This window comes from Aspergillus steynii (assembly GCF_002849105.1).
Source record: "Aspergillus steynii IBT 23096 chromosome Unknown P170scaffold_2, whole genome shotgun sequence".
NCBI classification, from domain to species: Eukaryota; Fungi; Ascomycota; class Eurotiomycetes; order Eurotiales; family Aspergillaceae; genus Aspergillus; species Aspergillus steynii.
This window is the reverse complement of record NW_020194399.1, coordinates 527625-553914: the sequence shown is the minus strand read 5'-3', so window position 1 is coordinate 553914 and position 26290 is coordinate 527625. Positions and strand designations below refer to the sequence as shown.

At 52.5% G+C, this 26290-nt stretch overlaps 9 protein-coding genes across 9 annotated transcripts; 5 read left to right on the top strand and 4 right to left on the bottom strand.

Moving 5' to 3' along the window:
- Positions 1-20: 20 nt before the first annotated feature.
- P170DRAFT_376149 (isoleucine--tRNA ligase ISM1) lies at positions 21-5541 on the top strand. The gene is made up of 4 exons (XM_024845352.1): positions 21-244; positions 300-1744; positions 2249-2328; positions 2432-5541. The coding sequence occupies exons 1-4, from the start codon at positions 181-183 to the stop codon at positions 5457-5459; spliced, it is 4617 nt and encodes a 1538-aa protein (XP_024706888.1). The 5' UTR covers positions 21-180; the 3' UTR covers positions 5460-5541.
- A 167-nt stretch (positions 5542-5708) lies between these two features.
- Positions 5709-7529, top strand: P170DRAFT_433502 (opsin family protein). Its single transcript, XM_024848503.1, has 5 exons — positions 5709-6089; positions 6143-6209; positions 6273-6760; positions 6837-6971; positions 7038-7529. Exons 1-5 carry the CDS (start codon positions 5935-5937, stop codon positions 7117-7119), a joined length of 927 nt encoding a protein of 308 aa, XP_024706887.1. The 5' UTR covers positions 5709-5934; the 3' UTR covers positions 7120-7529.
- A 621-nt stretch (positions 7530-8150) lies between these two features.
- P170DRAFT_376142 (uncharacterized protein) lies at positions 8151-9889 on the bottom strand (the record flags this gene model as incomplete). Its single annotated transcript, XM_024845351.1, has 4 exons — positions 9554-9889; positions 9008-9480; positions 8658-8929; positions 8151-8562 (listed from the first exon to the last, which is right to left on the bottom strand). Coding segments are annotated over exons 1-4 (1281 nt in total), but the record flags the coding sequence as incomplete, so codon positions are not given.
- A 338-nt stretch (positions 9890-10227) lies between these two features.
- On the bottom strand, positions 10228-12447 carry P170DRAFT_461788 (cytochrome P450). The gene is made up of 4 exons (XM_024852063.1): positions 11951-12447; positions 11857-11891; positions 10992-11810; positions 10228-10940 (listed from the first exon to the last, which is right to left on the bottom strand). The coding sequence occupies exons 1-4, from the start codon at positions 12342-12344 to the stop codon at positions 10419-10421; spliced, it is 1770 nt and encodes a 589-aa protein (XP_024706885.1). The 5' UTR covers positions 12345-12447; the 3' UTR covers positions 10228-10418.
- A 1337-nt stretch (positions 12448-13784) lies between these two features.
- P170DRAFT_433499 (40S ribosomal protein uS5) lies at positions 13785-14643 on the bottom strand. Its single transcript, XM_024848502.1, has 2 exons — positions 14359-14643; positions 13785-14181 (listed from the first exon to the last, which is right to left on the bottom strand). The coding sequence occupies exons 1-2, from the start codon at positions 14623-14625 to the stop codon at positions 13855-13857; spliced, it is 594 nt and encodes a 197-aa protein (XP_024706884.1). The 5' UTR covers positions 14626-14643; the 3' UTR covers positions 13785-13854.
- A 278-nt stretch (positions 14644-14921) lies between these two features.
- On the top strand, positions 14922-16071 carry P170DRAFT_461786 (Mpv17/PMP22 family protein). Its single transcript, XM_024852062.1, has 5 exons — positions 14922-15054; positions 15126-15180; positions 15238-15343; positions 15419-15724; positions 15775-16071. The coding sequence occupies exons 1-5, from the start codon at positions 15044-15046 to the stop codon at positions 15816-15818; spliced, it is 522 nt and encodes a 173-aa protein (XP_024706883.1). The 5' UTR covers positions 14922-15043; the 3' UTR covers positions 15819-16071.
- A 389-nt stretch (positions 16072-16460) lies between these two features.
- P170DRAFT_376130 (eukaryotic translation initiation factor 4E) lies at positions 16461-17975 on the top strand. Its single transcript, XM_024845350.1, has 3 exons — positions 16461-16847; positions 16903-16974; positions 17034-17975. Exons 1-3 carry the CDS (start codon positions 16659-16661, stop codon positions 17502-17504), a joined length of 732 nt encoding a protein of 243 aa, XP_024706882.1. The 5' UTR covers positions 16461-16658; the 3' UTR covers positions 17505-17975.
- Positions 17976-18082: 107 nt separating this feature from the next.
- Positions 18083-18838, bottom strand: P170DRAFT_81226 (uncharacterized protein). The gene has a single exon (XM_024855396.1). It carries the CDS (start codon positions 18774-18776, stop codon positions 18327-18329), a length of 450 nt encoding a protein of 149 aa, XP_024706881.1. The 5' UTR covers positions 18777-18838; the 3' UTR covers positions 18083-18326.
- A 4314-nt stretch (positions 18839-23152) lies between these two features.
- P170DRAFT_471511 (peptide MFS transporter) lies at positions 23153-25077 on the top strand (the record flags this gene model as incomplete). The annotated part of the gene is made up of 4 exons (XM_024852848.1): positions 23153-23187; positions 23287-23600; positions 23654-23871; positions 23923-25077. The coding sequence occupies 4 exons, from the start codon at positions 23153-23155 to the stop codon at positions 25075-25077; spliced, it is 1722 nt and encodes a 573-aa protein (XP_024706880.1).
- Positions 25078-26290: the final 1213 nt, after the last annotated feature.

Here is a 26290-nt window from a genome sequence, read left to right as displayed (position 1 = left end):
CGCTCATCGCCTGCGTCCCTCCTGACTTCCCTGCATCATCAATCCCGTCCAGAGTGCTGCTTCATCTCTTCTCACATATCTGTGGCTACATCCTGATCGGTATTGTTCATATTCATGGAGTAATCATCTTCCTTTGCCCGTCATTCAGCTCCAGGATGAGAACGGGCCGTAGTTAGCATCATGACCGCCACCAGATCCTCGACGCAGATCCAGATTTTCCCGGGGAAAGGACTGGGGTTTATAAGCATGTCTACACTGTCTGATCCAGCTCATTCACGGACTTTGCTAATGCTTTCCAGCCCTCGGTGCATCTCTCCATAATGTCCTCAGCCGCGTCAAGTCCCATCCCCAGACCTACCCCGCAATCGACATAGCGTACTCCCCGTCGGATCCCATTCAGAAGCCCGTAACGCTGCAGCTGCCGTCCAACGGTCTCCGTCTGCGGTTTGACGGTCCGGATCAACGGCTGCGCCTGATCGAAGTGCTGGACTTTTCGAAGATCACCCTTGTCTATAAGAGTCAAGAGGTGCTGAAAGGGGTCAAGCCCCAGGAACAGCCGGTGTCGCAGCAAGGACCCAGTTTCCGACATGTCTACAATCGTCTGTTCGGTCCCTCATACCCTGGCGAATACGTTCCTCCTACTACCCAGTCGCCCTATGGCACATACGTGCTCTCGTACCCCGGGGTTTCGGTTTCATTCCCTCTCCAGCATTCCGCCTGGTCCGACCAGTGCGACTTTGTAGCGTTGCTGTCCTCGTCCGCAGCGTTGCCGGCAACTTCGATGGCTATATTCCAGGGCGCCTCGTGGCCTGAAGCTCGGAACAAGCTGTTTACTCAGCAGCCGCAGTATCCTCGCTTTCCTGCATTGGCCGGGAAGAGTAGAGATGCGGTGCCGGACGAGGTGGAGGAATTCATCATTCTAGGTGCGGGCAAACTGGAAGCCGTCCGTCGGTCGACGCCGTCTACCTCTATCAGCCTGGCCGAAACCACTCCGCAGGACCTCATTGCGGAGTTTGGCCCGCCAGATGCCATATACCGTAAAAATGATCGACGAATTTCCATCCATCGTGCCGCTGGCGGTAGCAGTGGCGATGATCCTCTGCGCATGAGCCCTTCTGCAGGTAGAGGAATCGATGTCACGGACACCGATCATTCCTCCAACAGTGGTACTGACGACTCCGATGACGAGTTCTCCCAAATCCACAACCTGGACCCTCTATCACTTCCCACGGAATGTTTTTTCAACTACTTCCATCATGGCTTCGATGCTTTTATCTCGTATCCTACTACTCCCGGGCCTGCGTTTCCCGGGTCCGCTCTTGCGGATCCATCTCCCCCGTCCCCATCATCTAATCTGGTCGTGACCAAAATCATCTTGCACGGCAATGTGCCCGGGTCGTATCCTTTCAACCGCCACCGGCGCAGTCGCTGGAAGGTCGACTTAACTCCCTCCAATCAAGTCATCACCTCCGAAACCCGCTACGACGAAATCTCCGAGCGACTCCGCGGTGTTTGGAAAGGCTATTATGCCAGCGCTGCGGAGGAGCGAGCTTTGCAAAGGCCCATGGTGCTGAACCGCGGCTGGGGCGACAGTCCTGAGAGTAGCGTGGAGTTTCTGGGCGGGTGGGAAGAGAGTACAGGCAAGGGTCAGCGAACCGGCCACGATAACCATGACGGGGGACTGGGTAATACGGAGTTATTTGGGTTTCCGGGTCTGCTTTTCGAGGTTCTGAAGAACGGGGCCGTCAGCTGCTTGACCATATATTGACGCACACTTGGTAGATTGACGGCGTTAGGGATCCTTGTAGCAATTTCTTAGGCTTTAGTTTGTATATGCCATGTGAATAATACTCTACCAGCATTCGGTTGTATGACTGCCATTAATGAGATGGTGCTAGGCTGAGATTTCTTCTAGAAGAAGCTATGTTTATACTCAATGCCACTTTATAATTTCCAGCGGAATTAACTCAAGTCGTATGTTTAATTTTCTAATTTATGTCAAGAACTCACTCCCGTATTCTTTCCTGTATTCTTTTTTTTTTTTTTTTCCCTCCCGACCTCTGCTTGATGATATATTTTCCAATATATAGATTTAGGTCCACAGGCACAATTTCATCATGCTGCAACGTACCACCTACCAGCCACAAAATCCTTACCAAAACCTGTTATTTAGGACGCTAACTCTAATTCTCCATATTTCTACCACGATTCAACACCATCAAATGCAGCTTCTCAAGTCGTGCCTCAGTCTCTGACTGTAAGTTACGCGGTATTCCCTTACCAGGCCACGTGCCAAGACACCGCCAATTCCCCGGCGGAACGTGTAACGTGACCGACTCTTGTCCTTCGTTTCGTTTCGTTCATTTTCAGCTTCAAATCCGCATCTACGAATCCGCCTACGCAATTGAACCCCACCCAACCCCGGAGGCAGGATATGCTTCAGCGGTAGTATGCCGGAACTGCCGCGGTCGCTCACTCGGTCCTGGTCGTCGACGCTCAAGCTCCCCAAGTCGACTTTCCCCGCTCGCGTGACGCCGGCCGATCAGTCGAAATACCTGCGCCGATGCACCGACGACCTCTACGCCTGGCAGCGCCGTGAGAGGCCTGCCGACCGTCCCTTCGTGCTGCACGACGGCCCGCCCTATGCGAATGGTGACCTCCACGTCGGCCATGCCCTCAATAAGATCCTGAAAGACATCATCTGTCGCGTGCAGCTGGGCCTGGGCAAGGGAGTCCGATACGTTCCCGGGTGGGATTGTCATGGGTTGCCGATCGAATTGAAGGCGCTGGAGGCGCAGAAAGAGTCAGGGAAAGAGAGTGGACCGGTCACTGCCGCCGTCATTCGAAAGGCGGCGCGGAAGCTGGCGGGCAAGGCTGTGAAGGATCAGATGAAAGGGTTCCGCGGGTTTGCGGTCATGGGAGATTGGGAGAACCATTGGAAGACGATGGATAAGGCGTTTGAGAAGAGACAACTGGGAATCTTTCGCGAGATGGTTGAGAAAGGCTTGATTTACCGACGATTCAAGCCTGTGTATTGGTCGCCGTCTACCGGGACGGCACTTGCAGAGGCGGAGTTGGAGTATAAGGAGGATCATACCTCTACTGCTGCTTTGGTCAAATTCCCCTTGGTTTCCATCCCGCCGCATCTCGCTCAGAACCCTCTGCTGCAGGTCAAGGACCTCAGCGCTGTGATTTGGACTACTACTCCTTGGACTCTGCCTGCCAACGCTGTCATCGCGGTTCATCCGGATCTCGAGTACACCATTGTTCAGTCGGAAACGCACGGCCATCTTCTCATCGCGCAATCTCGGATCGAATATCTTCAAAACATTCTGAAAGAGGATCTGTCTGTCATCGTCCCGGCTATTCATGGCTCGGAGCTGGCCGATCGCACTACGTACCGACCTTTGTTCAAGGGCCCGGATGCAGACGCGCAGCCGATCATCACCGCGGACTTTGTCACTGCCGACTCGGGTTCGGGTCTGGTGCACTGCGCCCCCGGACATGGAATGGATGATTACGAAGCCTGTGTCTCGCGTGGCATCCCTGCGTTCGCCCCTGTGGACGACCAGGGCAGATTCACTGACCAAGCAATGCCTAGCGACCCTGAGAGGCTGAGCGGAAAGAGCGTCTTGAATGAAGGCAATACCGCAGCCCTGGAATATGTTCAATCCGAAGGTCATTTAATTGCTAAGCACCAATACGAGCACAAATACCCCTACGACTGGCGATCGAAACTCCCCATTATCATCCGGGCTACCGAACAGTGGTTTGCCGATGTGGCTGACATCCGCGGCAGCGCCGTCAAGGCCCTGGATGATGTCAACTTCGTGCCCTCCTCTGGCCGACAGCGGTTGGAAAACTTTGTCAAAAACCGGAGTGAGTGGTGTATCTCGCGTCAGCGTGCTTGGGGTGTGCCTATTCCTGCGCTGTACCATCAAGGCACGGGCGAGGCGGTCCTCACCAAGGACACCGTCTCCCATATCATGGCCGTGATCGAGCAGCGAGGGGTGGACGCCTGGTGGACCGACGATGCGGACGATTTGGCTTGGATCCCCCCGGCCTTGCAAGATGCATCTGGGCCCGGCTATCGTCGCGGAACCGACACGATGGATGTCTGGTTCGACAGCGGTACCAGCTGGGCGGAGATCGAAACGCCTTACAGCAACGGATACCCCTCGGACGTCTACCTGGAAGGCAGTGACCAACACCGGGGATGGTTTCAATCCGGCCTGCTCACGTTCATCGCGCACCAACTTGCTTCCGGGAAGTCTGATGACGCCCCTCGTGCACCGTTCAAGCATCTCATTACTCACGGATTCACGCTCGACGAAGAAGGCCGCAAGATGAGTAAATCCATCGGCAATGTCATCGACCCGCAGTCAATTATGGACGGAACGCTTTTGCCGCCCCTCAAGCCGAAGAAAGGCAAGGGCAACAAGCAGGCCGAAAGCAAGGGGCCGGTCTACGATGCGCTGGGCCCGGACGCCCTCCGCATGTGGGTGGCTAGCAGCGACTACACGCGGGACGTGGTTATTGGGAAACAGGTTCTTCAGACGGTCAACACCAGCCTGCACAAGTACCGTGTGACGTTTAAGCTTCTGCTGGGCGCGCTCTCGGATTTCCGCCTCGACGACCGTCTTCCCTATGACCAGCTGCAGCATGTCGACCGCATCGCGCTGATGCATCTGTCTCAGACGGTCCTCGCTTGCCAAAAGGCCTGCGAGAATTTCGAATTCTACAAGGCCGTGAATGCCGTTAACCGATGGGCCAACCAGGAGTTCTCCGCTTTCTACATGGAGGCTATCAAGGACCGCCTGTACACCCACGGCGAAAACAGCCCCAGCCGACGTGCAGCGCAGACCACGCTGTTCCACATCTACCACCACCTCCAAGAGATCCTGGCTCCGATCACCCCCATGCTTGTGGAGGAGACTTGGGAGCACACGCCGGACGCCATCAAGACGCACTGCGAGCATCCTCTGCGGCGCGTCGTGGCCGCTCCCGAGTCGGAATGGCAAAATCCCACGCTCGAGGCCGACTACCAGGACCTCGTCGCGGTGCACGGCGCCATCAAAACCGCCCAGGAAACTGCGCGCGCCAAGAAGGAAATGGGATCCTCGTTGCAGTCATTCGTCCACATCGTGCTCCCCGAGGGTGTCAGTGATTCTGTGTTCCAGCGGAATCAGGCTGAGCTGCCGGACCAGTTCGTGGTATCAGCCGTGACCCTGGGAGCTCCTGGGGAGTCCATACTACCGGCCATCGCCGATGCGCAATGGCACTACAGCGAGGAGTACCAGCTCCTTGGAGGACAGAAGGGCACCGTCCATGTCTTCACCCCGCAGGCAGGGAAGTGTCCCCGATGCTGGCGCTACGTCGTCCCCGAACCGGCGGAAGAGACGGTGTGTGATCGCTGCGACGATGTCGTTCAGCAACTGGACGCCGCGAAATCCTCCTAAACCCGTTCGCATATCATGTAATATAGTGTATCATCCATAGAATTATTTAGGTATCCAGTAAATAAGAGCCACTCCACCGATCGTTGCGGCCGTCCCCATCGCTCATCCTCCGTGGCAATAACCTCACGTCCCACAAACCAGTTGGAGTCGCAGCGCGGTGTAACGAGAACCACGAAAGCCGGCCACGTCCCAAACTCTCCGACCAAACGAAAGGCAGGAATATTGTCCGTTGGCATCAGGACGGGTTGCGTCGCCCGCATTGGCTGCATCTCGGACCCGGTCTTCGATGACGACACCGTCGAGGTCAGCATGACGATTGTCTCTCGTAACGTTGCGTCCTCCTTTATAGGGAGGCTGTCCAGGCTCATTTTATTCGAACTATTAACTGTTCAGAATACTGTTGCCAACCTTGAGAGTATATTCTGATCGTTGTGTCTATCCGTTGATCCTATCCCACTCTTTCAGCTTCATCCTCATGGCTGTTCTCGATATGATCGAAGCCCTTCAGTCCGAGCCGGTGCCCGTGCCGGCTCCATCTCCTACTTCGCCAGTATCCCCCATTCCTACGGTCATTCCGGGAGGTACTCCCATCCTGCAGGAGATTCACGATGCCGGAAAGCGCACATTATGGCACGTCTTACCCTTACCATGCAGTTGTATAGATCATATCTAACCAACCACAGGGTCGTCACCGTCCTCATGGCTCTCTCCTCTGTCGTATTCTACATCCTCGCTGGCCGCTCCCCCGTGGTACGTCCTCCATCCATCCTTCCCCCATCCCACTCCATCATCATCACTAACAATCCAACCCAGCCCAAACGCGTCTTCCACACCCTCGTCTCCCTCAGCACCACCATCTCCTTCCTGATCTACCTCGCCCTCGCCACCGGCGAAGGCATCACCTGGAAACACGACCTCATCCGACACACCCACAAGCACGTCCCCGACACCTCCACCGACTGGTACCGCCAGGTGCTGTGGCTGCGCTACGTGAACTGGTTCCTGACCGACCCGCTGACCCTGATCAACCTGTCGCTGCTGTCGGGCCTGCCCGGCGCACACCTCCTCGTCGCCGTCGCCGCCGACTTCGCCATGCTCGGCTCCGGCCTGCTGGGTACTTACGCGGGCCATACCGCGCGCAGATGGGTCTGGTTCACGATCAGCGCGCTGGCCTACCTGACGGTCGTGTACCAGGTGGGTGTGAATGGCAGGAAGGCGGCGAGAAGAAAGGACGTGCAGACGAAGCGGTTCTTTGGTGCGATTTCGGGCGTCGCGTTGTTGGTGAAGGCGTTGTATCCGATGTATGTCTCCCCCTTTTTTTCTATCTGGTTCCTGTGAGAAAGATATTGGATGAACTGTACTGACGGTGTACGATAGTGCCCTTGCTGCCGGCGCCCTCGCGCTCAAAGTCAACGTCGACTCCGAGAGCATCATCTTCGCGGTCTACGATATCATCCAGCAGGGTATCCTCGGCTACTGGCTTTTAATTGCGCATGATAGATCGCCTGGAGTGTAAGCCTTCCTCCCCAGTGTCCATTCCAATTTAGTTATTTGCGAAGATGCTGACTTTCCTTGCAGAGCCCTCTACGTCGACGGCTTCTGGTCCAATGGTCTTGGTAACGAGGGGACTATTCGTGTGGGTGATGAAGAGGGGGCTTAATTTCTAATTGGATTAGTTGAAGCGGAGTGGAGTTCTGGCTGGAGAGCACGACAGGAGAGGAGACGAAGGGTCGATGATGCGGTGTGGTGTGGTGTGATGTGACGTGTGGTATGAGTATGACGTCATGACATCATCCACTGGGACTGTGGATGCGAGGCGGAGAATTGAAGTGGTGGGGATGAAATAGTTATGAAAATGGATCTGAGCTGGTTCTGGTTTGGTTCTTTTGCCGGGGGTTGGATTTGTGCATGAGGTTTGATTGACTTGGTTGGGTTGGATAGTTGGGTGAGTGAAAGTGGGTGGGTTGAGTAAGTAATGCTGGTTGAGTTTGGTGTACATTATTCAGTTTGCCTGGTTACTCGGTAGTTAGGTGGTATTTGCTTTTATTTCGATTTTGAATAATGGATGAGAATTCTTTTTTCTTTTTGTTGTACTGCAAGCTATCAGAGCGACTAAAGTATAAGGTAAGGAGTAGATCTTCCAGCTATGGTGGAACCCGAGTAAGCTTTATAACTACTTCAATTCCTCAGGCATGCCCTCTTCATATTAGACGAACCTCGATCTCGAAATTCTCTCCTAGATTCTACACTCCCCAGGACAGAGGCCATTTAATTCCGAATGTGTAATAGATTCAAACTACTGACCTAAGTCAAATGAATCCGATCCCAGATAAATACAGAACGTCTGCAACTGCAGTTGTTAACCATACTCCAGCCATGCCTAACGCCGTAAATCAACTTTTGGATATGAACCCGTGCTATGAGCAGAGCCAGCCATGCGAGTCGCAGAATCAATCAGTCGGATAAAGTCGCTCTGGCTTGTCATACCGTCATCCTTCACACGCTCTTTCTTCTTTCCTTTGCGGTCTTGGTAGCTTCAGTTTCAGTCTCAGCCTCGGTGTTGGCATCAGTATCAGCATCACCTTCAGCTTCATCTTCGGCGTCAGCGTTGACATCAGTATCGCCAACCTTAGCATCAGCTCCTCCATCTTCGTCTTCAACCCTCTCCACCAAATTCCTCGGAATCTCCACCTTCAAACTCTCCGGCCCCCTGTACCTAATCTCACCCACCTTCTTCCCCCCCTCCAACCTCACAACCTTCAAATCACCATACATACTCGTCATCCTGCCCGCCAGCGCCGCCTCGTGAATCTCGCGCGGAAACACCACCGACACCTTCGCCATGGGCGCAGAGAGATAGAAGCCCGCGTCGACGCAGAAATCGACGAAGTGGATGCTCTTGAGACGCTTGGGGTCGAACCAGTGCAGGAAGGGGTCGGCGTCCACCACGAAGCCGGTCAGCTTGAGGGTCTTGATCGAGAGACGCTGTCGGCAGCGGCCGATGGCGAGGGCGCAGATCTTCGCTTTCTCCATCACGATCTTGTCGAGGTATTCGCCGCAGCCGATTTTGCGGTGCAGCGTGCCGGTCGAGAGGGCGGTGCCGCTGTGGGTGTGGCTGGTTAGCTTTGGATGGGGAGGTGGGAAGTGAAAGGAGAGGATTTCGAATGGAATGAGGTGAGGTAGAAGAAGAAGACTTACTAGTAAACAGGCTCGCCATAGGTCATCTTGCTCATCGTCCACCCACCCTTGATATAGGGCCACTGTTCGACCCAGGGACGACGAATGCGCGCCTTCAGCGCCATGCCCAGCTCCAGCTCCTCCAGCTCCACATTCAACCACGCAACCTGCCAGATCTCCTTCTGATAGGACTGCATCATGCCGGTGATTTTCAACGACCGCAGCTTACGGAACTGGGCCAATGGCTCAAGTTCCCTGGCCGGGAGAATATCAAACTCTGCTCTCTGCACGATCTCCTCGCTTTCTGCGTCTGCGTCTGCGTCGGCATCCGCTTCTGCTTCTGCATTTCTGGCTGCCGCCTCCTTCTCCACATCCACAGGGAGAAACACATCCAAGCCGAGACTCCGCCGTCCCTTGTCCAGACATGCCCAGGTGTCTCCGCCGCGGAAGTTCAGCAGCGGGTGGGTGGGCGTTGCCTGGTTGGCGGGGATGCGAGCACGCTTGGTCTCTGGGTCCGCGGGCTCGGACATCTTGCCGCTCAGCATGTTGAAGGTTGAGCGGAGGATGGAGCTTGAGCGACGGGGTTTCGAAGGGGATAGGGCACGGGATTGCGAACGGCCTCTGCGGAGGTCGAAGGCGTTAGGGGGAGGGAACGGACTGGATGCTCTTGATGCGAAGGATCTCAGGGCGTCGCTGGTGCTGAAGCGTCGGCGGCGCTTGTCGTCTGGAGATGAGGATTGGGGTTGGAGCTGGGGTTGATGGTTATGGTGATGATGGTGTGAGATGCTGGGCTGTTCAGAGCCGATGTTGAAGGGGAATCTGGAGAGGAGGGAGGGATGGGAGTCTAGAGGTGGAGGATAGATTCAGTATCAGGAAGGAGGGAGATGGGAAGAGGGGAATGGGGAATTCAGACTCACGCGCATCAATACTGTCACTGATGGGCTGGTTGTATTCCTCAGCGTCTTTCCAGAACGCCTCACCCATGAGAGTAGCTCTCCAGTGAGCAGGGTAGTCCTCCATCTTCAGTTCGTTTTTGGGCATCGCGCAGAGGATGGCAGATAGTGAGTGAGAGCGCAAGGAAGTGCGACAGATTGAAGGAGGAGGAGAAGTTTTCCTGAGGCAGTCTGCAGGTCTTAATAAAATAGGCAAAGAAAGGTGAAGTGAAGGCTGTTTCCAGGTTGTTACATTCACCAGCTTGAATGAATTCTAAGGTGAATGGCTTTGAAAGAAAGACATCATGAACTATACAAGACGTAGATACCATACAATCAATTTTGGTCTATTCTATGGAGCAGTTTCTTAGTGCCAACACAGGCACTGTGAGTCTATTCAGCATGAGTCAGTAGTATGAACAGTAGAACAAATCAAGATATATGCACACAGGATGAAGTCACATTATAAGCTGTGGTAACTAGCAGAGAAATCAGCATTTTCGTAAACAAAGCATTAAAAGACAAACAGGTAACATGTTATAAAGCTTTCAGTTTCTCATACATTGCTAACTCTAGTGGACCTCCAAGAAAAGATAAAGTTGGGGTAATAGGAGCTATCGTCTCTTAGTCAACTACAATCCAGTCATGCGCCAAATAAACTCAATTAGAATGATAGCTGTGATATGAGAAGTATAGCGCTGTATCCAACAGCTCTCATGATGACGTGCTGTACCTCATCGGGTAGCAAAGAAGACTTCAAATAAAGAAAACGAAGACATGAACGGAAGACAAGCAAAGGCATCAAAGGCACGAACTACACGACACATTATCTGAAAGGCGAACAAAGAAGTCACCGTCTACAAAGACGCAAAGGAACATTCTCTTCCATTCCCAACGTCAGAACCGAAATCCCCCCTTCCAAAACCCTCTCTGCATTCCGCCGGCCCTCGTCGCTATTGTCAGACAGCTCAATCCGATACTGCTTGACGATAACAGCCAACGCAGCCACAAACTCCACCTGGGCGAATTTCTTCCCGAGACAGGCCCTCACTCCATCGCTGAATGGGGCATACGCGCCGCGAACCGGTCGATGGATGGTTGGGAACTCTAACCCGGCAGCAACGAGACCCGGTGTATCGACGTTCTTGGCTAGGAAGCTTTCCTTGTTGTTTATGTCCCACCGTTGGGGGTTGAACTGTCTAGCGTCGGGGCCCCAGTATTCTTCGGATAGGTGGAGGACATTAACATTGACATTGACGTTGGTTTTGGCGGGTAGTATGTAGTCTTCGCCGCGGTAGGTGATGGTGCTAGGCGAGTAGCCTGTCCATTTTGGAATGGTTACGACGGGTGGGTAGAGACGGAGAGTTTCCAGCTGTTCGTTGCTCATTAGAACATGACTAGATCAAGAAGGGCTGCGACGTACCATCACGCATAGAGGAGTGACAAGTTTGGGAAACAGTCTCTCATAATCCCAGGCGCTGATCTCAGAAGGCTCATCCCGCGTAGCTTCGACAACATCTGCGTAAAGCCAGTCCTGCACATCCGGGTGAAGAGCCAAAAGCAGAATCGCATATCGGAAGGTCGTTGCGGTCGTTTCGTGTCCAGCGATCGCGAAGATGAACATGTTTCCCATAATCTCAAGATCAGTCAGGCCTTGGTCACCCCCATCCTGGTCTCCACGCTTCTGAGACAAAAGCATGCCATCGACTAGATTTCCCGCGCTGTCGTCCGAATATTCCACTCCGGCCTTCGCCCTGGTAACCAGCTTATGCAGATAAGTGTCGAGATCTCGATACGCCGCTATCTTTTCTCTAACAAACGACGGAACAAGTTGTCGCGGCAGCTGCCGGGGTATCATCTTATACGCCAGAAGGACAGTGACGATCTTCGTACTGACATATGCTATCGCAGTGCTAAACGTGAAGTCGAATCCTGCTGGCGGAGTAGTGGAGTCTTCGAAGATGTTCTCTGGATCGCGGTCTCGACCGTGCTGCACCGGTTTGAAAGGAATCGGGACCCCGAAGCCAGCTCTCGATAGTATATTCAGAGTCAGCTTGAGGCCGTCTTCTCTGGTCCGCTCTACCACGAAGCTCTGCTTGGTATTCGCTGGCGATTTCTCCTGCCAGTGCTCGAGCATCTGAATCGTTTGGTGGATCGCCTCTTTCCAGACCAGCGCGTTGTTCTTTTCATTGAACGTGGTCGCCGTGTGACGGCGGTGATGCTGCCACTCTCTGCCCTCAACCTGGAAATCATCAGCTAAATCCTAGACTTTCACGAACACCGCTTACCGTGACTACATTCGGACCGTACAATTCCAAAAGCCCTTCCCATCGCAATCAGCATCCAAACCACATCCAGTACACGAGAACAACAAAAACTAACCATACTGATGCGTCGACTTCGGAAACTCCCCCCTGTTACTAAAAATCTGAAAAGCAACCGACGCATCGGAGACATTACAAACCACACCTCTCGGGGTGACTCGCAAAAAGACGCCTCCTAACCGTCTGGCCATGCGATCCTTGGCCGTCCAGCGACTGATCAGTTTCGCCTCGTTCAGGCGATCGGCCAACCACCCCGGAAGCCAGCGGCTGATGGCATACCGAACCGACCGGAATCCATACAGCAGAATCATCAAAAGATCGGTATCGGAGAACGGAACCACCACGTAGGGTAGCTTCAGCGGGCGGACGAGACGGGTATACGTGACTAGGCGTCGGATGTAGCCAACCACGTACAAGGCCAATAGGCCCAGAAAGAGCGAATAGACGATCATATCTAGAGTCGCGATAATAGCACAAGTTCTTAAGCTGTGGATTAGTCCAAAATCAAGTCATGGTGGTCGGGACCGATTGCCTTTCAATGGGGCCCGACGCCGATCTGCAGCAGAGAGAGAGAGAGCTGAGCTGAGGACATGCTCGACCCCTCCCTTACATGGGGAACCCTGGTCAAATCTTGGAATGGCTTTCCATTTCCAACCAGACGATCGGAGGCGCCGAGCTTCGCCCAATCCGGGGAGATCCTTTCTCGGTTAGACATTCGACTTCCGAGTGGCTGTCAGCCTGCAGAATTTTGCTTGCGGGGTCATGGACTGCTTCGGTAGCATTTGGGCATTTTTGCTCTCTTCGGAAGGATCCAATAGCATTCTTTTCACATAAAAATGACAATAAATAAATAAAAGTCTTGATTTCTGTCAATTATGTTGTGTGGACTGGACTGTGGGGACCGCATGGAGTATGTAGCTTATTTCTACCGGACGAAAATATATATTCTAGAAGACAGTCCCACAGATGCGCAGAAAGCCACTGCACCAAGCTTTAGAAAAGGGTTGAAAAAGGGTTAAACTGAATTAAAGGGACACATTCGTATTAAAGATACTAAGACGAATTAAAACATTCCTCACTCATAACTACCTTCCCTTTAGAATATCCTATGAGTTGGAATCAAACTGCGAAACTGATGAAACTGATGCATTTCATTGGCCACCGATCAGCAGTGCTCCGTGCGTCGGAAGACCCACATGCCCCGTGCGGACCTTTTGATATAAAATATTGATTATGGATGGAATATGTATGTGATTGTAATTCTGTTCTTTGGTTGGTTTTGTATTTTATTCTCATTGATCGAAAATTGAGTCAGTGCAGAGTGACTGACGGGCCGGAAGCGGGACTAGTGGACTGCCTGAATTACGGCGAGTATCTTAAGGTGCTGGTGCTGTTACAATGAGATATTGCCAGAGGCAAGGATTTCTGGGACATTTGCTGATTGCCAACTTCTACATCTAATCTACCGCCTGTAGAACCCTCCGCAAAAGACTGGCGAGAAGTGTATTGGCTGGACGCTAATTAAACCGTGCTTCTCTCGATCATTACATCCGTAGACACCATCGTTACCGTGAAAGCGTGAAAAGTGTCGAATTCGCTGGGATCCTACAGCCGAAGGAAAAAGAAAAAAGTAGAAGATAACCCCGTAGGAAAATGGTTGGATTCAAAAACAATCATGCAAATTTATTCCCATCACTGCACTATTTTTTTAGTACTTCTTGCCCTGACGCAGAACGTCACCGAACTCCTCCAGAGGGCTGCGGATGAGCTTGGTCTCCTTCCACAGGTTGGGGGTGAGGAAGCCGTAGGTGTTGACGACGGCAACGAAGGTGGCCTTGAGGGTGTTCTCAAGGGTCTTGGTCGAACCGGACGACGAGGTGTAGGCGTCCTGGACACCAGCAAGCTGGAGTAGACGCTTGACGGCGGGGGAGGCAACAAGGCCGGTACCACGGGGAGCGGGGATCAGCTGTTCATGGTCAGTGTCTGGTCGCAAGGCCAACTTCTCAGAAGTCGCAGGAATTCGTAACATACACGGACGGAGACGGAACCACACTTGGCGCTCTGCTTGACGGGCAGAGAGTGAGGCTCACCAAGGTTGGAACCCCAGTAACCTCTACGGACGGGGAGAACGGCCAGCTTGGCGATGGTGATGGCGGCACGGATGGCGGTCGCGACTTCCTTGGAGGTCTTGATACCGAGACCGATGTGACCCTCGGAGTCACCGATGACAACGACGGCCTTAAAGCGGGTACGCTGACCGGCACGGGTCTGCTTCTGGACGGGCTTGATCTGTAGGGTGATAATAACCGTCAGCCACTGCCATTCAGACCCTGATATATTCCAGCCTCCAATTCCATGTCGAATTTTCTTCCCAGACCTGCGCAAGTCCTGGTCTTCAACCTGTCCATTGCGCATTCTGTTTCCCAAAGATATCCGTCGCTTTCCAGGCTGCTATCGTTTCCGTACCTTCATGACCTCATCCTTCAGCTTGGGGAGGAAGAAGTCCACAATCTGGTACTCCTTCACGGGCAGGGAGTGCAGGTAGATCTGCTCCATGCTGGTGATCTTGCCGGCCTTCACGAGACGGCCGAGCTTGGTGACGGGCTGCCATTCCTTCTCCTCCTGCTTGGCGCCTCCGCGACGTCCACGGCGTCCACGGCCACGGCCACGGTCACCACCACGGTCACCGCGCGAGCCAAATCCTCCACGTCCACGGGGAGCGGCGTCAGCCATGTTGATCTGTATGGCGATTGGGGGAGTTGAACGGAAGGGTTGAGGGTTGTCGACGTCGAGGTTGACTTTTTCGCTCGCTATCCACAACTGTTTGGGGGAGCGAAATTTCGCGGGCGGGTGCGCTAAGCGAGGTTGAACCCTATGCCCTAGGCCGCCCTCCCGTTTTGGGCCGCCCTGCCGCGGACCCACGTCATGTGACGGCCGCCGCCAATGACGAGCGCGCCTTGGCTTGTTTGGGTTCGTTGCTCTTATCGGCGGTCTGGGGTCTTCTATCACTCGAAGTACTCCGTACACCACCGGCCTTCATCTCCATCCCGTCCATCCTCCACTCCGCTGCCATTGTCTCGCCTGGGCCAATCCCATCAATTGTCATCAATTAGACTTAGACGATTCCCTCATATAATTTATTTCGCTCAAGATGTTGCGTTGGTACGTCAATGTTCAATCTTATCCGCCCTCATACCCTGTCTGAAGCTCGAGCTAACGTCACTGCCATCCAGGTACCAGGCTAGACTGGCAAAGCAGCCCATTCTCACCGCTAGCGTTACCAGTTTCGTACGATCTCTCTCGTCCCTCAACATTCTCGACGATCTCCATACTCATTCGGTCTAGATTCTTTTCGGAAGCGGAGATGTTCTGGCTCAACAGGCTGTCGATCGCAAGGGCTGGGAGAAGCATGATCTAGCACGGACGGGCCGATTGGCTATCTACGGAGGAGGTAAGCACATCCCTCTATAATTAAGATCCTTTAAGTGTCCTCGATGGCTTCCGAATATCAATTGACTTGTAACAGCCATCTTCGGTCCTGCTGCCACGACGTGGTTCGGCTTTCTCCAGCGTCACGTGGTTCTCAAAGGCACCAAGAGCACCATCGTTGCCCGCGTCGTTGCCGATCAAGCTGTCTTCACGCCCATCAACCTGTCCTGCTTGCTGTCTTCTCTGGCTATCATGGAGGGGACCGACCCGGTCGAGAAGTGGCGCAACGCCTTCCTGCCCACGTATAAGGCAAACCTGTGCGTCTGGCCGATGGTCCAGGGTGTCAATTTTGCCCTGGTTCCGATGGAGTACCGGGTATTGGTGGTCAACTTGGTCAGCTTGGGTACGTATCTTGAGCGCAAGGTTTAGTGAAGTATGCTGACAAGTCAATAGGCTGGAACTGCCTTCTTAGCATGATCACCAGCGAAGAAAAATAATCCAGCTTACTCGTGTTTGTTCAAGACCTGCATTTAGTGATACCCTGATTGTACAACTGGCACATGTCGGCATCTGTTTTCGATTTCTTTGGGTTCATAGAGGTCTTCCGCTGTGCTTCCTTTTACGTTCTTTTGGACATCACCTGGCGCTTCAGCTTTAGACGTTTCGGTAACATATAGACATTTGGGACTATATAGAGTCAGTGGGGGATCTGGTGTTGTCTCTTTATTTCGTTTATATTTTTCAAATTCTATACTCAATATTTATTTATTTTGCCTGGGTTTGTTTGCAGTGGATGCACAGGTGTTACCTAGACCGTTGTTAATTATTATTATATTTATTATTCCTACTATGTTTTATTTGACAAGGGATCATTCTGTCTTCATTGTTGAATAATAGTTCTGACTTTAAATACTAAATCCTGTTGTTCTGGTTATTTCATTCTGTTAGGGCTTGAGGCGGCCAAAGGCGGCGGCCCGAACAGGAAAAGTTTGGTCGCCCATCGAGCTCGCGGCGGTCCCGAACGCTTCAAAACTTCAGATTGTCTCTCGCCGCAGAATCCTGAAGTCTCCGTCACCACACCTCGTCGTGATTTCTGCCTGGAGCAGATACCTGCCTCGCTCAAGACCTTGCGCTCTACCCGCTCCTTGTCAACCCTCGTCTCTTGGGTTGCTCCTTCCTCGCCGACGGTCGATTTTGTCACAAATTTGCCGCTCCCACCAAGACTTTTTTCTTCGCCCCTCCGATAATCCACTCGGACTTTCTATCACCGCAGTCTCTTCCGCTCTATCTCGATCGCTTGAAATCAACCTTGACCTCACTCGAAACACACATTCAAAATGGCCGCTGTCGCAGAAAACCCTCCTCTACCGGTGAACGAGAACACCGCTCCCACACCTGCCACCGAACAGACTGAGAAGCCCAATGGAGACTCCGTCACGGTGTTCCACGATGCCGATAACTTCAACGTGAAGCATCCCTTGATGCACGACTGGACTCTTTGGTTCACGAAGCCTCCCAGTGGCAAGGTATGTCGTTGGTCGCGTTACGAGCGATCGACCGAGTTGCTAACTTTTCTTTTAGGGCGACAACTGGAACGATCTTCTGAAGGAGGTTGTGACCTTCAACTCTGTCGAGGAATTCTGGGGAATCTACGTATGGTTTTTCGCATTACCCGTTTTGATCATTTCAAATTTGGCTTACCAGGTCTCTAGAACAACATCACGCCAACCTCCGAATTGGGCCTCAAGGCCGACTATCACCTCTTCAAGAAGGGAATCCGACCCGAGTGGGAAGACCCCCAGAACAAGCACGGTGGCAAGTGGTCGTACTCATTCAAGGACAAGCGCTCCGTCCCTATCGATGAGCTGTGGCTTCACGCGCAATTGGCCGCTATCGGCGAGACTCTCGAGAACGACGGTGACAGCGAAGTGATGGGTGTCGTGGTGAACGTTCGTAAGGGTTTCTACCGTGTCGGTCTGTGGACGCGAACTGTCGGCAAGAGCCTTCCTGGCGACAAGGCCGGTACCCGTACCCCCGCCCAGGGCAAGGAGGTCCTTGAGTCTATCGGCAGACGGTTCAAGGAGGTTCTCCGTCTCAAGGAGAGCGACGTCGTTGAGTTCTCGGGACACACGGACAGTGCCCACAGCGGCAGCACACGGGCCAAGGCCAAGTACACCGTCTAAAGCGCATCATCAGCACTGCGCCTTTGGATTTACGATTTACTGCGGATATACTCCGTTCTCTTACCATGCGATGATAAGAAATCTTGTGATGGGCAAGTCACAAACGAGAAAACTACATGAGGGAAAGCAGATTTGGGCTGGACATGACTTTGGCCAATATTCTGCAGCGATGACCAATCGTAGAAACCGACGGCATGTATCTCTCAATATGTTATCTGACGAGGTTTATACCAATTTCGATTCACGTTCCGTTTCCTTTTTCCGGGGTTCGTTTAAGGAATTAAAAAAGAAAAAAAAAGAATGAGATCACCTTCACGATATGTATTCATGCTATGGCTTAGGACTTTACTGGTTTTATTTTTTCCTGTTTCTTCCTACTTCTTTCCTATTTTTTTTCTTATCTTTTTGCTTTTGATTTCTTTATGTGATACACTTATACATAGTGAATAGTTCGATGAAATGGAAGTTCCCATTAAAAAATGTCTCGTCGTAGGGTGGCCCCATACTAGTCTTACGAAATGGAAGTTCCCAGTAGAAATTCCCTCCATGTAGATGATTCTACTACCGCATCTGGCTATCGTCATTCACTGCTCATGATGGCTCCCAGTGCATCACCCTCTTCCCACTCTCCTTCTCTTCCTTATTTAAACTTCTCCTCTTCAACCTTCTCCTCTTCTCCATCCATCTCTTCTCCATCTGCCTTCAACCTCTACCCTTCCCCTCCCAAGTGCAACTTTTTTGTCTCTTTCGCTCTGGTCGCCCATGATCTTTTGGTTCCTGTTTCAGCCTGATTATGTCTCATTTGAATTATATTCTACACTGTCACAGTCCTGTTTTCTTCAACCCCATCTTCCATCCTGCTATGGTCCCCTGGGCGAGTAACTCGATTCGTTCGTGTGGCCGTCTGGTTTGCTGTGACCATAGCTTTTCTCTACATGGTTCATCCCCCCACTTGTTCAGTTTCCAATCTGCCACGTCTCTGTCTTTCTCAGCTTCGTCTTTCATCCTCTGATGGTCCCCTGAGCGTGAGACTCGACTTCGTGTCTTGTCAACGCTTGGTTCGCTGTGACCATAGATCTCCTCTCTCTCTTGGTATGGTCCCACCTTGCAGATCGATCTCGCGTCGTATGTGCTCGGTACGCTGTGACTATACCTCCCTCTGCCATGGTCCCCCGGACGTTCAAATCGACTTCGCATCGAGCGGACATCTGGTTTGCTGCGACCATGGTCTCTTCTCTTCTTTGGGTATGGTCCCACTTTGCACACAGACATCGCGTCGTGTGTGCTCGGTACGCTGTGACTATACCCCCCATCTTCTACGAACTGGTTCCCAGGACCGCATGGTCGGGCGGTTGGGTCGGGCCTGGGTCAATACTAACAAACCGACTTCTCAGAAACATCTTCACGGATACAAGGCTCCACGGTAGGGTTGGTTGGGAGGGCCTTGGGACTTTGCTTACATACTAACCTGTAGAACTAACCAGGCCTATGGTTGGGTGGTTGGGTCGGGCCTGGGATAATACTAACAAACTGACTCTCTAGATCTCTCTCCTCACAGATACAGGCTCCATGGTCGGGTTGGTTGGGAGGGCCTTGGGACTTTTGCTCACATACTAACCTGTAGAACTAACCAGGCCTATGGTTGGGTGGCTGGGTCGGGCCTGGGACTTAGCTAACAAGCTGAATCTGCAGAACAATCCACACACTGACTCCCCTGAACTACTATCCTTACGCACTGACTCTCCAGATCTACCTTCGCAGAAACAGGCTCCATGGTCGGGTTGGTTGGGAGGGCCTGGGACTTTTGCTTACATACTAACCTGTAGAACTGACCTATCCTATCTTCGGCCCTATGGTTGGGCGGTTGGGTTGGGCCTGGGGTAACTCTTCTTCTGCTGACAACTGCTTTGACTAACCAACACTATAGCTTGCTTCCTGTTCTTTCCCCTAGCTTGCTAGGTAAGTGAGCTGTCGCAACAACTCTCGGAGTTACGCCTCAGCTTCCAGTGCTCCATGGTAGGGTGGTTGGGAGGGCCTGGGTCTTTTGCTCATATACTAACCTGTAGAACTAACCTAACCTATCTTCGGCCCCATGGTAGGGTGGTTGGGTTGGGCCTGGGGTAAGACTTTGTCTACTGACAACCCCCTGAACTAACCTACAGTATAGCTTTGGCTCCTCTTCCCGCTCTTCTTCCTGGGCTGTCGCAACAACTCTCAGAGTTATGCATCAGCCCTAGGGCCCTATGGTCGGGTGGTTGGATTGGGCCCGGGATAATGTTCCCATAATGAACAAAAGGTCAGTGCATTTGAATGACTCAGAGTGTCGAGTTGATTTGCTAATGCGTTCAGGAACTTGGACGGGGTGACGTAGGTTTATCGTAATGGGTCAGTCACGCTTCCTGCAACTATTTTGAAGCTTTTTGCTAATTATTTATTGCTTTGGGCTAGGAACGACCGAGACCGATAATAATAGGCAAGTGATGCTCTGTCAAACTGTATCAGCTGATGACTGATTCTCATCTTGGGTCTAAGATGTTTTCCTGCATTGGATCAGCATGGCAGAGGGATACCACAGGGCATTGAGTTGCTTGGGCAGAGAGAACATGGGGAAGAAAACCATATGCAATGGGTCTGAATGCATTGCAGTTCTGCATAAATCTAATGGATGTTGTAGTGAATTCTTATACTCGAATTTCCGTTCTGAAATATAATGTAGGAGCACGTGAAACTGGTTGCCTTTCCGGAAGTCCCCTGACCAGCGAGCAGGTGATCTAAGGTCTTTCTATGGGGCAGGAACGTCAACCCGGGGGCATCATTTGCATTTACCGGACTGTCAATTTTGAGAAATCAATCAATCTAGACCATCAATCCTTGTTTCATCCCACCATTTGTTGATTGCAAGCTTAGATCGCACTCATGGATCCCTCAAGCAGAAGACAACATCAATATCTCCCATGACGAGGGGCAGAACTAAACCATTCAATTTCTTGGACAAAGCACGAGCTAACATTTCAGCTACTGCATCAAGTCCGATATCGCTGGCCCTATTTCTGGACTACCATGCCCCATCGCCATGCGTTTGACAGAACTGGTTGAACTGTTGTGCATTGGTAAGGACTTGTGCAATTCATGATTGCCAAACGTTATGCCCCTGTCCGTAAGAATATACGGAGTCTTTCTATTTACTGCGTAGATGAAAGTCGCTGACATCCACTCGCATGCAGGACAATTCCAAACACCGAGACCCCCGATATATCCGCCTTAAAGGCAGATGCTCCACTTGCTTACGCCCTTCGTAGACGCCACCTTCACGATGAATAGAGTTGTGGAGACTGACTCACCATGCCGGTTGACAACTCGATGATTGCCATGGGTTGCACAGTCTATAGGGATAGGGGTCAAGGGCCCTGAAAATTGTCCAGAAGGTGGTAACACAAGGTCCCCTTTGGAAGCATCCGCCCAACGACTAGACCTGGCCTGACGACGAGGGATGTAGTCCGGACAAGGCTGAGAGATAATCGGCGCCATGGCCTGCTCGCCTGACAAACCTTATTGGCCATTGCCGTCATTCTACGGAGTAGAGACGTGTACCCCGTATAGTCCAGCTCCTTCGGAGCTTCGGAGGATGTCCGCGTATGGCTGGAGATCGATCACGACATTCATCGTCACCGGACTAGATATTAAGGGCATCTCGCCCCCTCCATCCCAAGCCGTCCTTGACGACTTATCCAAGCAGTTTGATAGGCGATGGCGTTCTTCCAAGACGCCGAGCTCGTCGGTACGCCAGCCAAGAAAGTCAAGAGGGCCCAGATTGGCCAACGCTATCACGCGCTCCCTATTCCGTCCGTCTTGGTACACGCGAAATGCTGGGCATAACATTTTGGACCGTCCGGGGTAGGAGGCGACCTCGTCTATAAGATAAGAGGCATACCCCCTCCCATCTTTGGGCGAAAGAATGCTTCGCGCGATCCTTAGGTCGTCACACACCTTGGCAAGACACGGCAGATCCGGAGCTGAGCGGGCCAAAAGAAGATGGCGACAGCAAAGGACAATCGGAATGATCGGGCCAAATAGCCCTATCAGGCATAGGTGAGAGACCTGGACTCCAATTCTCCAACATGTTTGGCACCTTGGGAGGGCGGCGGTGACGAATCGTCGGGGGCATGCGAAGTCGGAGCTGGGCGGCCTGGGAGATAAGGCGTCAAGACTCCGGCGTACTTAATGTGGCCGGCCGCTGCTCCGATCGGTCGGCTCGACTCTTTCGTGTCTTTGCCAAGACCCTTTCACCATTGACTCATGCGAGTTCAGTCTTTTTGCTGACCTCCTTCCAAGTGATCCGTGTGATCCAAGTGACCGGCGACATGGAGGGTCGGTCTTATTGCCGTGAGACATGATCCTTCCTGGCTCTCAGATGATCTCGATACTACCTTACGACCCCTCCCTCTCCAGCCGCATGCGGTGCTGGCGGCCTGAACCGGTCGGAATTCCGATGGAACTCCACCACCCTTGTTTGCGATAATCAATGGCCTTTGATCCTACGACCAGCCTCATCCCTGGCGGGGAGTTCACCGAAGTCAACTTATCAACTCGCCGACGATGATTGGATACTACGGGGTCACCAATATCGGGCCATTGATTGGGATTGGGATTGGGTTTGACCCTCTCCGCATTCCGGGGTAGCGACGTTGTATTGGAATTGGGCCGTGGGTATCCTCGACCGGGACAATCACGGCAATTTTTGCCTTTGGGATTGGGTCTGACTCGACTATCATTACTCCATGGACAGTGATATTCGGTCGGATATCTCAGGAAAGCTTGGATGGTGGAAACAACCGTCCTAACCGAGGGGAATATCCGCGGGGAGAACCGACGCTGGCGACGTTCACGGACACCCTTGCGGATGGAAGAACCGTGCCATTCGACTCCAGGATTCGCTGCATCGCCTCCGATACTCTAACGGACCACTCTGTACGAATAAGAGCGACGGTGCTTATCTGCCCTGCTCTGAAGCCGTGAACAGCTAAATGGAAAAGTGTTACCTAACGGGTTCCATTTTTTCCGGAAGCAGTGGTGCCGGTGGCGACGCTTGATTTGATTGCACACCGGACTAATCTCTGCCTGCCGAGGAGTCGCCATCTGCTAATTTAGCAGAAAAAAAAAAGATAGGACAAACTCCGGGCTTTGGTCTGGCGACCACGCGACCCCAACCCGATCGGGCAGTTCTCCCAGACTCACCGGCGTCCTCCGACTGGCCGTTTCCAGAATGCCTCCCCGGACCCAATCACGTTGCTGCTCGGCCGATGCTTAACAACGCTTGTCATATCTTTGCTTTTGGCCCTCGACGCCCCCGGGGTTACATCCGTGGATACGACGGGCCTCCTTCGCGCCACGCCATTGGGTTCTTTGGCCTTTTGGTCTCTGGCCTAGGTCTAACGGATGGGCCCTTCCCATGTTTCTCGCGATAAGACGGTCCCGCATCGGCTACCATGGCCCATGTCTCTCCCACCGTGAGTAATACCTGCTGGTTATAAGGTGAGGGCCATGTCCGTTTCTTTCTGGCTCTCTCGTGCGCATCTTCTGTGAGGAATTTCCCAGTCCAAGTTCTCGCTCTCGTGGGGGTTATTTCCTGGCTTGTCCACCTCAGCAACATGTCTGTCAGAGATCAAGAGGTTGAGATTTCTCAGTGAGTTGCCCTCCCTTGTGAAATCCTTTCTTTTCTGTCTTTATCATTTCTGCCTTTCTGGCTCAATACCGCCCGTGAGTCATCCGCTAATTTTGACAGACCGCAACAAGCCCCCGTTGCAGACGAGAAGTATGCCGACGCCAACGAGAAGGCTCTGTCTGCTACCCCCGACGGCGAGGAGCCGACCGACGAGGAGTCCAGGACTCTGCGCCATGTTGCCGAAAACCTGCCCGTCTCGGCCTGGCTGGTTGCCATTGTCGAATTGAGTGAACGTTTCACCTACTACGGAATGTCCGGTCTCTTCCAGAACTATATCAACCTTCCTCTGGACGGTAGTCAAGGACGTGGTGCGCTCGGTATGGGTCACCAGGGTGCTACTGGTCTGACCACGTTTTTCCAATTCTGGTGCTATGGTAGGCTTCCACTCGTGTTCCGCACGCGCCATCTGATATACTGACTCGTCCAGTTACCCCCATTATCGGTGCCATCGTTGCCGATCAGTATCTCGGCAAATATAAAACCATCGTTCTCTTCTGTATCGTCTACCTGGTTGGATTGCTTATCTTGGTCTGCACGTCGATTCCCGCTGCGCTGGCCAACGGTGCTGGTCTGGGAGGGTTCATCGTTGCCATCCTGATTATCGGTCTGGGAACTGGTGGTATCAAGAGTAACGTCGCTCCTCTGGTAAGCAGTCCATGTTGATCTATGTGCCGGCGATGATGCTCATGATTTTAGATTGCCGATCAATACAAGCGAAAGAAGATGGCCATGTCTACCACCAAGAAAGGGGAGCGGGTCATCATCGACCCCTCGCTGACCATCCAGCGTATCTACATGATCTTCTACGGCTGTATCAACTTAGGATCGCTCTCGCTTCTGGCCACCCCCTACATGGAGCGGGATGTCGGCTTCTGGTCCGGATATCTGCTCTGCCTGTGCATGTTCGCGGTCGGTACCACGGTGCTCATTGTCGGCCGCAAGTACTACGTCGTCCGCCCCCCTCAGGGATCTATCATCACCGATGCCTTCAAGGCGCTGTGGATCATGGTGATCAACCGCAACATGGACGCCCCCAAGCCCACCTGGCAGGCCGAGAACGGCAACTCGCGCGTTGTTCCGTGGGACGACCACTTCATCGACGAGCTCAAGCGTGCCCTGGTTGCCTGCCGTGTTTTCGCCTTCTACCCCGTCTACTGGGTCGTCTACGGCCAGTTCTCGAGTAACTTCGTCACCCAGGCCGGCCAGATGAACGGCCACGGCATCCCCAACGATCTGATGCAGAACTTCGATCCCATCTCCATCATCGTCTTCATCCCCTTGCTCGAGACCCTCGTGTATCCCCTGCTGCGTCGCTTGCGCATCCGCTTCCGTCCCATTACCCGTATCTCCCTGGGTTTCGTTGTCGCCTCTCTGGCCATGATGTACGCCGCCATCGTCCAGCATCTCATCTACGTCGCCGGTCCTTGCTACGGACAGCCTGGCTGCGATCTCTCCATCGTTGATGGCCAGACCACCGGTAACGACGTCCACATCGCCATCCAGACCCCGGCGTACGTGTTCATCGGTGTGTCCGAGATCTTCGCCTCCGTGTCCGGTCTCGAGTACGCCTACACCAAGGCGCCCCCGTCGATGAAGTCGTTTGTGCAGTCGATGTACCTGCTCACCAACGCGTTCGGATCTGCCATCGCCGAGGCCCTGACCCCGGCCGCCTTCGACCCGGCCATCATGTGGATGTTCGTCGGTCTGGCCGGTGCTTCGTTCCTCGCGGGTATCATCTTCTGGCTGGTGTTCCACCACCTCAACGCCCAGGAAGACGAGATGAACGCCCTGGATGCGGAGGACTCGGAGTCTCCGGAAGATTGGCATCACGATAAGAAGCAGGAGAACTAACCTGCTTCAAAAATATGACGATCAGCAATAATACCCTGCTTGATTCGTCTGGTTTTTTTCTTTTTACGTTGTATCATAATATCAATAATTTTGGATTTACGCGACGGAAGACGGAAGAGATGTGAATATGAGGGGAGATCCGCGTACGGCAACCTGCTGAGCAGATTGACGCGGTGATGAGATAGATGTATATACATGAATTACGTTCGTTATATGAATAAGAACTGATAATAATCTTGGTTGCACTTCGTACGGAGCATTTGGAAGGTAGTTTCCAGTTAGACCAGGTTCGGAGTATCATGTTCATTTCGAGGTACGGAGTGGATATCTGATCAGTAATCTTTAATTACTACGGAGTAACTCTCTCCGAACAAGAGGAACTAAATAAACTAAAATAAAGAATAAATAACAGAACTGACTCAGACTACTCCATGCCATAACTGTCTACTTCGAATGAAAATACCAAACGAACCTACGGAGTACACCTATTATTTGTTTGGGAGACCACCACAAAAAAAAAAAAAAAAAAAAAAAAAAAAAAAAAAGAAACCAACCACCGACCTAATCCCGAATAACAAACCCTCTGCAATCCGAAACCCCCTCGCGGACTGAATCCGACAGAGACAGAATCAAAACGGAGGGCTCCGCAGTCCGACGGAGCGAGAAAAAGAATCCAGTGCGGTACCTACATTAGCTCGGGGCTAGTGGCTCAAACCCACACAACCCAATTTCCAATTTCCATTTCCATTTTCCACTTTCCAGCCCTCGTCTTTTTCGCCTCCGGTGGGATAGCTAGTACCTGCTTTGCTGGGTAAGTGGTTTGGACTAGACTAGATTAGACTTGGTGGATTCAGGACTTGTCGGACCTGCAGCATAACTCCGGAGAGTGCTTGACTACGACTAGGGTTGGGGTTCTGGTTCAACGGTGATCCACTTTGTGTGTTTTTATGACACATGGATTTGCTTCACCGGGTATACATTATACTGGGGAGAATTGATTGAATGGATGGAGGAGTAAGGATTTGGTTCTTTGCATGAAGCTACGGGGGAAGGTGTCTGGAATATTTATCGAGTGGGCTGTTGGCTACTATAAAACAGTCGGTGTGCAATCTTATACGGCTGTGAGAAAGAACTGATCTTTATATCTGACTGACATGGAGTCTATTCTGGGCGAAAATTAGCAGATGTGCGTGAGTTACCCGCGCAGTATGAA